Consider the following 12,126-nt stretch of genomic DNA (forward strand, 5'->3'; position numbering starts at 1 on the left):
CACACAGTGGTGTTTGTGATTTCGATCAATTGCGCTGCATTCAGCGTCTTTGGGGTGATTGCGCTGTGATTCTCGTTCTATTGACGGGAATCACAAGCGCAAATTGCACTGAAATTGCGAGAGTTTGCTGCCAAATCGCGATTGCGGGCCCAAAACTGATCGCCGGGAAGCGGCAGGCAAGTACCCAATGTGAACTGGCTCTTAGCGATCGTGCAAAAGGCAAGAACTGCTCAAGCATGCAGCTAATCTTGTCAGATCTGACAATAGTATCAGAGACATCTTATCTGCTGCATGCTTGTTCAGGGTCTGAGGCTCAGTATTAGAGGCAGAGGAGCAGCAGGACTGCCCAGGAACTGGTATTGCTTAAAAGGAAATAAATATGGCAGCATCCATATACATCTCACTTTAGGTGTACTGCAAGCCTATGTGTGCACAAGCAAAACCTATTAAATCAACCTCTAGGTCTGACGTCACATTATATCATATCTTTACAGCACTGGGCAGCACCAGACAAGTCCCAGCACATAGCAGGGCAGCAGAGCTACAGCGCGCACGCACGCACGCACGCACGCACACACACACACACACACACACACACACACACACACTTTCTCCAAGACAGCCCATACCTGCCACTTTTGGAGCTGCCCCCCCTCCCCCCCCCCCCCCCTCAGTTGCATAGCGGAGTGGTACACGGATTCACACAGTCACCAACAATTAAAGAGAATCCCAGCAGCCCACCAGGACAGTGTCTGAGTCAGCCGCCTTCTCCATCCACCTCCACACTAGGTAATCTGCACCATTCACATGTACAGCCAGGCCAGCTGCCCTAGTCTCTCACTGCCCCCAATTCTACATTTTATGATAGGCCTCCATCAAATGGGCTATTCACAGGCAAGAGTGCACCAACTGTCAGCTGTTCCATGGTGCTGACAGGCACCAACTGTTAGCTGTTCCACGGTGCTGACAGGCACCAACTGTCAGCTGTTCCATGGTGCAGACAGGCACCAACTGTTAGCTGTTCCACAGTGCTGACAGGCACCAACTGTCAGCTGTTCCATGGTGCAGACAGGCACCAACTGTTAGCCGTTCCACAGTGCTGACAGGCACCAACTGTTAGCTGTTCCATGGTGCTGACAGGCACCAACTGTCAGCTGTTCCATGGTGCTGACAGGCACCAACTGTTAGCTGTTCCACGGTGCTGACAGGCACCAACTGTCAGCTGTTCCATGGTGCAGACAGACACCAACTGCCAGCCGTTCTATGGTGCTGAAAGGCACCAACTGAAAGCTGTTCCATGGTGCTGAAAGGCACCAACTGAAAGCTGTTCCATGGTGCTGACAGGCACCAATTGCCAGCCGTTCCACAGTGCTGACAGGCACCAACTGTCAGCTGTTCCATGGTGCTGACAGGCACCAACTGCCAGCCGTTCTATGGTGCTGAAAGGCACCAACTGCCAGCTTTTCCATGGTGCTAAAAGGTACCAACTGCCAGCTGTTCCATGGTGCTGAAAGGCACCAACTGAAAGCTGTTCCATGGTGCTGAAAGGCACCAACTGAAAGCTGTTCCATGGTGCTGACAGGCAACAACTGTCACCTGTTCCATGGTGCTGAAAGGCACCAACTTTCTGCTGTTCCATGGTGCTGACAGGCACCAACTGTCAGCTGTTCCATGGTGCTTACAGGCCCCAACTGTCAGCTGTTCCATGGTGCTGAGAGGTACCAACTGTCAGCTGTTCCATGGTGCTTACAGGCCCCAACTGTCAGCTGTTCCATGGTGCTGAGTGGTACCAACTGCCAGCTGTTCCATGGTGCTGACAGGCACCAAATGTCACCTGTTCCATGGTGCTGACAGGCAACAACTGTCACCTGTTCCATGGTGCTGACAGACACCAACTTTCTGCTGTTCCATGGTGCTGACAGGCACCAACTGTCAGCTGTTCCATGGTGCTTACAGGCCCCAACTGTCAGCTGTTCCATGGTGCTGAGAGGTACCAACTGCCAGCTGTTCCATGGTGCTTACAGGCCCCAACTGCCAGCTGTTCCATGGTGCTGAGAGGTACCAACTGCCAGCTGTTCCATGGTGCTGACAGGCACCAACTGTCACCTGTTCCATGGTGCTGACAGGCACAAACTTTCAGCTGTTCCATGGTGCTTACAGGCCCCAACTGTCAGCTGTTCCATGGTGCTGACAGGCACCAACTGTCATCTGTTTCATGGTGCTGACAGGCACTAGCTAGATCTTGTAGTGGGCTGGTATCCATAGCCTGCATGTATATCTGAGTGCAGCAGGAGCCACACTTGGACATGTCATTAGGTGGTTTTCTGCTGCCATGTAGTGTCAACCGCTGACAAGTGTGTGGATAGGAATGCTGCCATTTGGCTGCATTAAACTGACACTGTAAGGTGCGCATTGGGTCATGCATAGCTCCGCCTCCAGTCTGCCAGCAAGTGAGACCCTTATGGTGGCAAATTATTGCTGGCAAATAGCAGTACTGTAACCACACGTTCCAGGGGGTAATCACCTCGTGACACATTATGGAGGAGCTCCCCACACTTAGATGTGCATGCAGGAAACAGACGCCAGTCAGCTGACCATCCGTGGGAGGCCTCTGTGTCACTAGGTCAGTGATCTGCAAACTTAGCTCTCCAGCTGTTAAGGAACTACAAGTCCCATAATTCATTGCAGGAGTCTGAAAGCCACATTCATGATCATAACGGCAAATGCATTGTGGGACTTGTAGTTCCTTAACAGCTGGAGAGCCAAGTTTGCAGATCACTGCACTAGGTGAACCTGTCAGATAGGATCTAAAAGCTGTCCTGAAACTATGGTCTGTGGGCTGCCTTAAAGGGAATCTGAAGTGAAAATAAACTTATGATTTGTATGGGCAGTACAGCTAAGACATATAATATTAGTAGCACAGATATGAGTCTAATATTGTTTCCAGTACAGGAAGAGTTAAGAAACTTCCGTTATCTATGCAAAAGATCCTCTCTGAGCTCTCTGACCCAACTTGGGTTGCGGTTTTCTGGAGCACTTATACATCAAACCAACAGTGAGAGATAGATTTAGATAGGATTTTACTGCAGGTAAGTTGAAAGAGCCATTAGCTCTGCTTGTTTTATAGTTTAAAATACAGAGTGTAGCTTGCTAACTGCAAATATGACATAATTATGCAATGCTAGAAAAAATAGCTATATCTCTAAAAATCAAAATATGATATTATTTTCTTTGTTACTAATGCTCTATTAATTATCAGTACTACACATACAAATCATTACATCAAAAGTTTTTTTTCAATTCAGTGTCACTTTAACTGGCGAGTGTGGCCCACAGAAACGCCAGCATTTGTTTTGCTCACGACAGCCCGCCTCCACATAGTAACACCTTGCTATTTTCCACTGTCACAGCCCCTGGGTCATGTGACAATGACATCAAATAAGGATGGTTGCATGCCACATGTTGCTGCCTCTGAGTTGTGGAACAGAATTTCTTGTCTGGGACACCAAAAACTTCAGAAGACAAAAAAAACAGGGACACAGAGAGCCCAATATGGTGTAGTATGTATTAGTGATTAGGAAGGTTAAAAGGTAAGTATAGTAATGTGAGTATAACCAGGGTTACCGCTTAGGCAACCACTGTAATTGCAGGTGGGGAGAACAAGCCTGTCCCCAATCAGGGTTAAGAAGTCGCTCTCTGTAGATAGGAAGAAATATGAGGATTTCCGCCCATCCACCAAGGGTGGACTGGTACAATATAAGGATGAACAGAGGCGGCAAAAGGATAAAAAAAATATGACAGGCGCTTGGTGAACAGAGGCGCTAATGCCGTCCAGGTCTATGCCAAGTGCCTCTGTCAGAGGCGCTTGGCATAGACCTGGATGGCATTAGCTGTATACGCCTGACTGCCTGATGAAGTGGGGTCACACCCATGAAACGCGTTGCAAAAATTGTGGAGTGTATGAATACACTTTCTGTTATACGTTAACATGTTTCTACTGTCGTGTCTTTTGGAGTGGGTAAGAGTCCATCACTTCCATGTTTTAAAAATGTTAAATCCTTTTGGCGCCTCTGTTCACGCTTATATTGTACCAAAAACTTCAGAAACAGCCTTGTCGGCACTTGCTGATCAGTAAAGCATGGGGATAACAAGAGGTCATCTATGACTCCTAAACTATGATAGAACTCTGGAGCTGGGGTTTTGTTACTTTAGTGGCTTTCTAATGGCTCCATATTAGACACTACAATCATACAAGATGGCGGCACTCATGCTAAGGTAGAGTTAGTAGTCTCCCCTCACCTCCCAGCTTGCTGTGGCTGCAGAATGCACAGGAGAAGCTGCTTTATTTCATTAGGAGACAATTGGTAAATATCCTTCTCTGGCTTGTCCCCGGCACGGATCTTCAGCTCGTATCTCATGGCGTGGATGATCCATCTGGAGGAAAGAAGGGAACGCTGATCAGACACACGAGGTACAAGTAATTCCTACATTTTTTTTAAAGAAAATACTGACACAATAGGTCTTGGTATGATGATCTGGGTGGAAACGATACACTGAGAATGTTTTGCTCAGTCACTGCGATTGTATATTCAATGGGCACCTCTAGTGACCAAACCCTCAACTGAAGCCTCATACTGTCTCAAGCCTCATAATGATCTTACCCTCAACTGATGCCTCATACTGACCTAACCCTCAACTGATGCCTCATACTGACCTAACCCCAACTGATGCCTCATACTGACCTAACCCTCAACTGATGCCTCATACTGACCTAACCCCAACTGATGCCTCATACTGACCTAACCCTCAACTGATGCCTCATACTGACCTAACCCTCAACTGATGCCTCATACTGACCTTACCCTCAACTGATGCCTCATACTGACCTAACCCTCAACTGATGCCTCATACTGACCTAACCCCAACTGATGCCTCATACTGACCTAACCCTCAACTGATGCCTCATACTGACCTAACCCCAACTGATGCCTCATACTGACCTAACCCTCAACTGATGCCTCATACTGACCTAACCCTCAACTGATGCCTCATACTGACCTAACCCTCCACAGGTTAGTTTAAAGAGGAACTCCAGTGAAAATAATGTAGTAAAAAAAAAGTGCTTCATTTTTACTATAATTATGTATAAATGATTTAGTCAGTGTTTGCCCATAAAATCTTTTAAATCCCCGATTTACATTCTGACATTTATTACATGGTGACATTTTTACTGTTGGGAGGTGATGTAGCTGCTGCATGCTTTTTTGGCAGTTGGAAACAGCTGTAAACAGCTATCTCCCACAATGCAGCAAGATTCACAGACAGGAAACTGCCAGGAGTACGTACTCAGAGTTTCTTGTGGGAGGGGTTTCACCACAATATCAGCCATACAGAGCCCCCTGATGGTCTGTTTGTGAAAAGGAATAGATTTCTCATGTAAAAGGGGGTATCAGCTACTGATTGGGATAAAGTTCAATTCTTGGTCGGAGTTTCTCTTTACGGTTAACCTAACCAAATGCTAGCACTACCCTAACACTAACCCAATCCTCACATAAAGTCTGCAAGTCTGGGGGAAGAGGTGGCAGCCACTATGCAAGGGTGGGGGCAGATGTAGCGGCCAATATGCAAGGCTGGGGGCAGATGTGGTGGCCATTTTGAAAGTCGGGGGGCACAGGAGGAGGACATAATACAAGTCTGGGGGCAGAGGAGGTGGGTATTATGCAAAGCCTGGGTCAGAGGGAATGGACATAATGCGGGGGGCGGAGAAGGTAGACACAATGTAAACAGCTGCAGATCACCACTTATACATCCACAAAGTACAATACAGGGTGTTAGCAACTGGTTCTGGAGGTGTGTTTAGCTTACAGGGACAATAAAGACATGATTTGCATATTCAGCAGTGATGCATTGTGGGACATTTCAGAGCTCACTCCAACACGAATAATCCAAATACCTTCTGTTTTAAAGGAAACCAGAAATGTAGAAAAAGATTTGATACTTACCCGGGGCTTCCTCCAGCCCCATAAGCTTGTCTGAGTCCCTTGCCGTCCTCCCCTGGTCTGTGGTTCAGCCGCAACCAGTCCCGGTAACTGGTTCAGTTGCGTCAGTTGGGGTCTTCTGCACATGTGCGGACTGGATGCGCCTGAGCTGTTAGCGGGGCTGACTGCGGCTGAACGGCACACTGCAGGAGGACGGAGATGGACTCAGACATGCTTATGGAGCTGGAGGAAGCCCCAGGTAATTATCAAATGTTTCTTGTTCTATGTCTCTGGTACACTGTAAGGCACACTTCTGTATTGCTATCCTTGCATCGTATCCATGAAAGAGGGATTCTGACCATGTACTGCAGAATCTGATAAACTCTATGGACGGGAAACCTGTTCCTACCGCAGCTCACGTCTCCGCTGATAGCGCTGTGCATTCAGCCTTCGGATGGATTACGCATAATAACTTACACTAGTTGAGCTAATGAGCTCAATAATCAATTGGAATTGTACTAATCACCTGGCTGCAGTCACGTCTGCGTAGCTGGCAGAGGAGGCATCTGGGACAGGTCTCGGAACACTCGAGTCAATTAGAGAAGAACGCGTGAATGAAGAACACGTTGACTTCTGGAGAGGATTGAAGATTTTCTCGCACCTCCAGGCTGCAGGACAGTCTGAGGCTTATGCTAATGAACAGAACTCTCCAGTTACTGCTGGACTGGAATCCGATTTCTGAAGTCTGCTGAGGCCGAGGTGTGCTGGAGATTCAGCCAAGACAATGCTGCAGCAACCGTACTATTAAGCTGGCCATAAATCTATCGATTTTGTGGCCGGATTGACCATCCAATTCAATCATTTTATCTGAAATCGGTTGTGTGTATTGATCATACATGCTGGGAAATCTCAGGCTGATTTGTTTGATCAGGTGCACGGCGGCAACAGCATGCCATACCGCGAAGACCGACAAACACAACAGAAGCACACAGTCCCACCAAATGTAAATGGGCCCCCTACCCCGGTGCCCGTACACTGGAAATCTCACCTGTCCAGCAGCCGCGACTGTCCAGCTGCTACTGGCCTCATTGGCTGCTTCTCCATCACCAGGCGCGTGACGTCACACGCGTGCCATGTGTTACATGCAGCAACCACAAGGGGCGCACATGGGGAAGCAGTGCACAAGAGCAGAAGTAGCTGGACAGTAGCAGCAGCTGGAACAGGTGAGATCTGAATGCACAGGCACTGGGAAGGGGGGGGGGGTGTTAACATTTTGGGGGACAGCAGCAGGGCGGTGTCACAATCCGATTCCCGAAAGACTACATGCTGAAATTGATCCGGAATCGGCCTGCAGTGTATGAGCAGCCGATAGATCTCTCTCTGATTAGATCAGACAGAATTCTGACTCAAGGACTCAAGGAGACAACGAGCTCCTTACAGAGACTTTTTTAAATAATCCCTTTGTGTCAATAAAGATTTTTGATATTTTTGTACCGTAAAACCTTGCAAGAATTCGTATTTTCCTATTTTATGGTCCTTTCTACTAATACAGAGAGTTCATTGGGGCTGAAGTGGATCACCTCAAAAAGGACTTAAAGAGGAACTCCAGTGAAAATAATGTAGTAAAAAAAGTGCTTCATTTTTTACCATAATTATGTATAAATGATTTAGTCAGTGTTTGCTCATTGTAAAATCTTTCCTCTCCCAGATTCACATTCTGACATGTATTACATGGTGACATTGTTACTGTGGGCAGGTTATGTAGCTGCTCCTAGCTGTTCTGGCTGTTACAGACAGCTGTAAACAGCTAATTCCTGTCTGTGAACACTGTTACATTGTGGCAGTTTGCCCAGAGTACCTCGGTACTCAGAGCTTCTTGAGGGAGGGGTTTCAGCACAAAATCAGTCATACAGCGCCCCCTGATGGTCTGTTTGTGAAAAGGAATAGATTTCTCATGTAAAAGGGGGTACCAGCTACTGATTGGGATAAAGTTCAATTCTAGGTTGGAGTTTCTCTTTAAAGGTTTTTCTGTTTTTTCTCCTTCATACAAAAAGAAACATACAAAAAAAAAGCATACTTCCAACTATATTACTACTGTGACAAGAGTCCTCACAGATCTGTGATCTGCACATAAGGTCTGAAGATCTCAGAGACCAGACAGGAATTGGATACTGGCTATCAGACCCAATGTGCAGATCACAGATACCTCAGTAAATGGACATTTCACATTTAATACATTTAAATAACTCACCCGACTCGGATCTTTAACATGCCGCTGAATAGCTCTGGTGTATTTGAGATGATCCATCCGACGTGGATGACCAGTTCTTGCTGTAGGACGGCCTCACGTTCGTCGTACGGGCTGCACTTGCTGTAAATAATGTCCTTTATCACCCCGGGGGACAGCGGGTTGGAGATGACAGCTTCCTCGTGACCGAAGACCCCCAGAGTCACCTGGGAACACAGTACATTCATCCCACTATCTGGCAACACACGATGAGCTGGCAGCCTGCACACCTCACTCATTGGCACATGCAGAACACCACTGACTGCCAGCGCATGCTTACAGGGGGCGGAGCTGGTGCTAAACACTTCCAGTCTGGCAATCTTTGTAATGTTTAAATCCAGGCTCTACTGTTTCTCAACAGGCCAGTTACTGCCTTCCTCAAACTTTCTCAGAAACACTACTGACAAAATATTCTAAAAAAAAAAAAAAAAAATGCCTTAGAATGCTTGGCCCATAGTCATGAGAATAAGCTGGGCTGTCTTCTAAACTTGGACTGCAAGGCTTCCCTCCTGAACTTTCTCAGAGACTGTCAGTCTAGGCCACTCCCCCTTCACGCCACAGGATTTTGTTAGACTGTGAAGGGGGCGTGGCGACATCTAGCACTTGAAGGGACAGTGGTCAGGGGGGTTTGTCGCTTATGTCGGACATCACAATATTGCACGCCGCTACTGCCGCGCGAAAGATTGAGCAAGTGCGACAGATTTTCCATCATGTTCGAACAATACTTTCGACCAATTTCAGCTTAAAATTGATTGAAACAAGGCTTGAGCGAACATGTTGTGGCACCGATTTTTATCTGAATTGATAAAATTATCGAATCGAATGGTCGATTGGGCCACAAAATCAGTAGATGTTTGGCCACCTTTAGAAAACCAAAAACATCCAGGTAAAGTAAATAGGCCCCAACCAGGCTCTGAGCTCCACCATGGCCTGCAGCAGTGCCAGGTTGAGCCACACCCTCTCCCAGAATCCACTGCAAGAAGCAAAGAGGTTGAAGGTTTTCTTTACGAAGGAGCAGAAAGGCAGGAGAGTCCAGCCCATGTGACTACACGCTCAGCACTAAAAAACAAATTTCAGATTTTGTCATTAGTATTTCTAGAAGCTTTAGAACGAATTTGCATCAAACTGGAGTCTGGACCTATCAAATGCAGCAGCCGCTACCTTTGATTGGTTCCCTTCCAGTCTGCATAAATCAGATTTGGGGCAGTCATGCGTTAATTCTGATTCCTGTGTGGGATAAAGCATGAAGTAATCACAGCTAATCGGTGCCTTACTAATCTATCACCTGCTCACACTGGTCGCATGCTCAGTCACATGCTCCTCCATAACTTCTGACACACACTAGCAGATCTATCCATCAGGAGACAGCTTGGAGTTGAATTGATGCACTAATGCGATAAATGTAACTACTCTTTAACTGCAGAGAAATGGATGTTAAACTGGAATTCTAGCCAAAACTCATTTTTACAGTTTTCGGTAGCGCAGAAAAAAAAAGAGGTTGTGCTAGACCCTTAATGCTATCTGTGTCACGGTTTGGTAGAAACCCCCCCCCCCCCCCATCTCTGTGGCTATTCTCGCCACAACAGGAAGTGATATGAATTCCAGAGTGTCACAGTGCCAAAACGGGAGTGAGCGGTAAATTCCGCAAAGATGGACTTACCCATCCCTTCATTAGCTTCCTGTCATGCCTCTATATCAGAAAATGGAAAATAATCCACAAGACAGGGACGCTTCTGAATATGTAACCCTTCCACTACCCTTTAGGCCAGGGGCCCACAAAAGCCGCTTTAGGCGTGCTTTGGAATTACTGGCGATTGCCAAAGCGCTAGGCTAATCAAAGTTAACAGAAGTGATTCCACAGGAGCGGTTGAGATGTCCTGAAATTGCAATACTGGGTCCTTCAGCATTTTTGGAGCGTTTGTGCTCCAACGCAAAGCATAGGATCTATATAGCCAAGACTAGTTCGCTTCACCTTGTGGTAACCCCTCTCAACAGATATATGTATTTATACGCTAAAACAAAGCGCTCTAACAGTCACCAGATAAAGATTTCAATAACAAACAGTCCATTAGCGCTCTGACCGTCCAGAATCCGAAAAAGTCCGCATTTTGTGTATTGGCCGCAGCAGCCTGATCACTTCTTGTTTTGCCCAGTCAGAACCCATTGTGGCCAGACTTTGGGTTCTGGCCATAACAAATACAAGTACATCTGCTGTTCTGTGATTCGTTCAGCCACATAATCTAAATTATGTATTGCATGAGCATGTTTAATCGTGCGTACACACCATTGATGGATATTGCCCGTCGGGGATCGGGACACAATCCTCTTGGGCGACATCGATGGGCCAGGCTGCTCAGAAATGAGTCAGCTGTGTAGTGGACGATGTGTGCTATTGCTTTTTTGGGGGGGGGGTTTGGTGACGGAACAGCGCATTCGTGACGTCATGGGGCAGGTGGGGGAGTTGAAGGCACAAAGGAATCAGCCGTCGCTGAAGGTGAGTTGATCTACTTGGCATATCACTTGCTTGTCACGGGTCGGACTCCTCTGTACACACGCCCGATTATCGGCTGAGGTGGTCGATACTGGCCGACTCAGCCAACTTTAGTCTAGCGTGTGTACTCTGCTTAAGAGAGGCGGAGTTTTAGAGGTGTCACTTGGTCACTGACTCACGAGGAGGTGGTGTTGGGATATCAGGAATGGTATTACACTATCCTCCATTCTTCATATCTTTCTGAGGTATTATGAACCGATTTATAAATGGAAATGACTAAAGATTAACCTCCTTAGCGTTAATCCCGAGTCAGGCTCGGGACAGAAATCCGCAGCTCAAATCGGTAATCCGGTGCCTGAGTGAGTTATTTGCAGGAGATGCTGCAGATCTCTCTGTGGTTTGCGGGTTTTTTTTTCATGTTTTTAGGGTCTAAAAGTTTGTGAAAAAATGCACGGCTTTAAGACCCTAAATCTGGAAATAATCATAACGCCAGGGAGGGAAAAGGAACTGTAATGCCTGGTGCACACCATACAATTTCCCATCAGATTTCGGGTCGAATGGATTATTTCTGACAGATCCAATCTGATTTCTGATCTATTGGAAAAACAATTGGAAATTAGACCAGACCTGTCAGAAATTATTGATTCTGCCCAAAATCTGATGGGAAATTGCATAGTGTGTACCAGGCACTAGACCAAGTAACTTGGATTGCATAAAGATTTTGTGGATTACCGAGATGGTCTGTTATTGAAATCTTTATATTTGGTGACTGTTGGAGCACTTTATTCTACCATATAAATATAAAGTATGGGACTGCTGCAAAATCGCTTTGCAATTACATTTAGAAGTACTTTAAAATCACCCAAAATTATGCTGGGAATGCTGCAAAAAAACAAAACAAAAAAAAGCTACACAAAGCGCAATCGCTACTTGCAGTGCGCCCCTACATTTACCCCCCCCCCCCTTCCCCATCCCACGCTACCTCAAAATAAAAACGTTTTGTCTAGACTTCCACTTTAAGTAGGAGATTGTAGAGTGTAGCTGATCTACAGAGGGGATTCCCACCTCATACAACACACAGGGTTAGTGCATTAGTGTCACTCTATATCTGCCAAGTCACAATGTCACGCCATCTGCTAACACATTATACAAGTGAAGCAAGAACGCCCGCTCTCTGTATGCTGGGCACCAGAGGAATGACTAACTGACCGCTTACTGGAGATCATCCAATACAGGCTCTATTTTCCTGCTTTCATCTTCCTACCATATGCCAGTTTCTTTAAAGTGAGATTCCATTTTTGTAAAAAAAAATTTTTTTGCAATAAACAGACTTTCGGGAATCCTATTGTTCCATTTCAATTTGCAGGCAG

General features: G+C 46.4%; 1 protein-coding gene across 3 annotated transcripts in view; it reads right to left on the reverse strand.

Moving 5' to 3' along the window:
- Nucleotides 1-12,126, reverse strand: part of PHKB (phosphorylase kinase regulatory subunit beta) — a 421,697-nt gene that overhangs the window by 16,189 nt on the left and 393,382 nt on the right. For all 3 annotated transcript variants that reach the window (XM_068260886.1, XM_068260887.1, XM_068260888.1), the window contains 2 exons: nt 8,230-8,432; nt 4,300-4,434 (listed from right to left, as the gene is read on the reverse strand). In XM_068260886.1, the coding sequence (XP_068116987.1) occupies nt 4,300-4,434; nt 8,230-8,432 (338 nt within the window). The remainder of the gene's footprint in view (nt 1-4,299; nt 4,435-8,229; nt 8,433-12,126) is intronic.

This window comes from Hyperolius riggenbachi, chromosome 11 (assembly GCF_040937935.1).
Source record: "Hyperolius riggenbachi isolate aHypRig1 chromosome 11, aHypRig1.pri, whole genome shotgun sequence".
Taxonomy (NCBI): Eukaryota; Metazoa; Chordata; class Amphibia; order Anura; family Hyperoliidae; genus Hyperolius; species Hyperolius riggenbachi.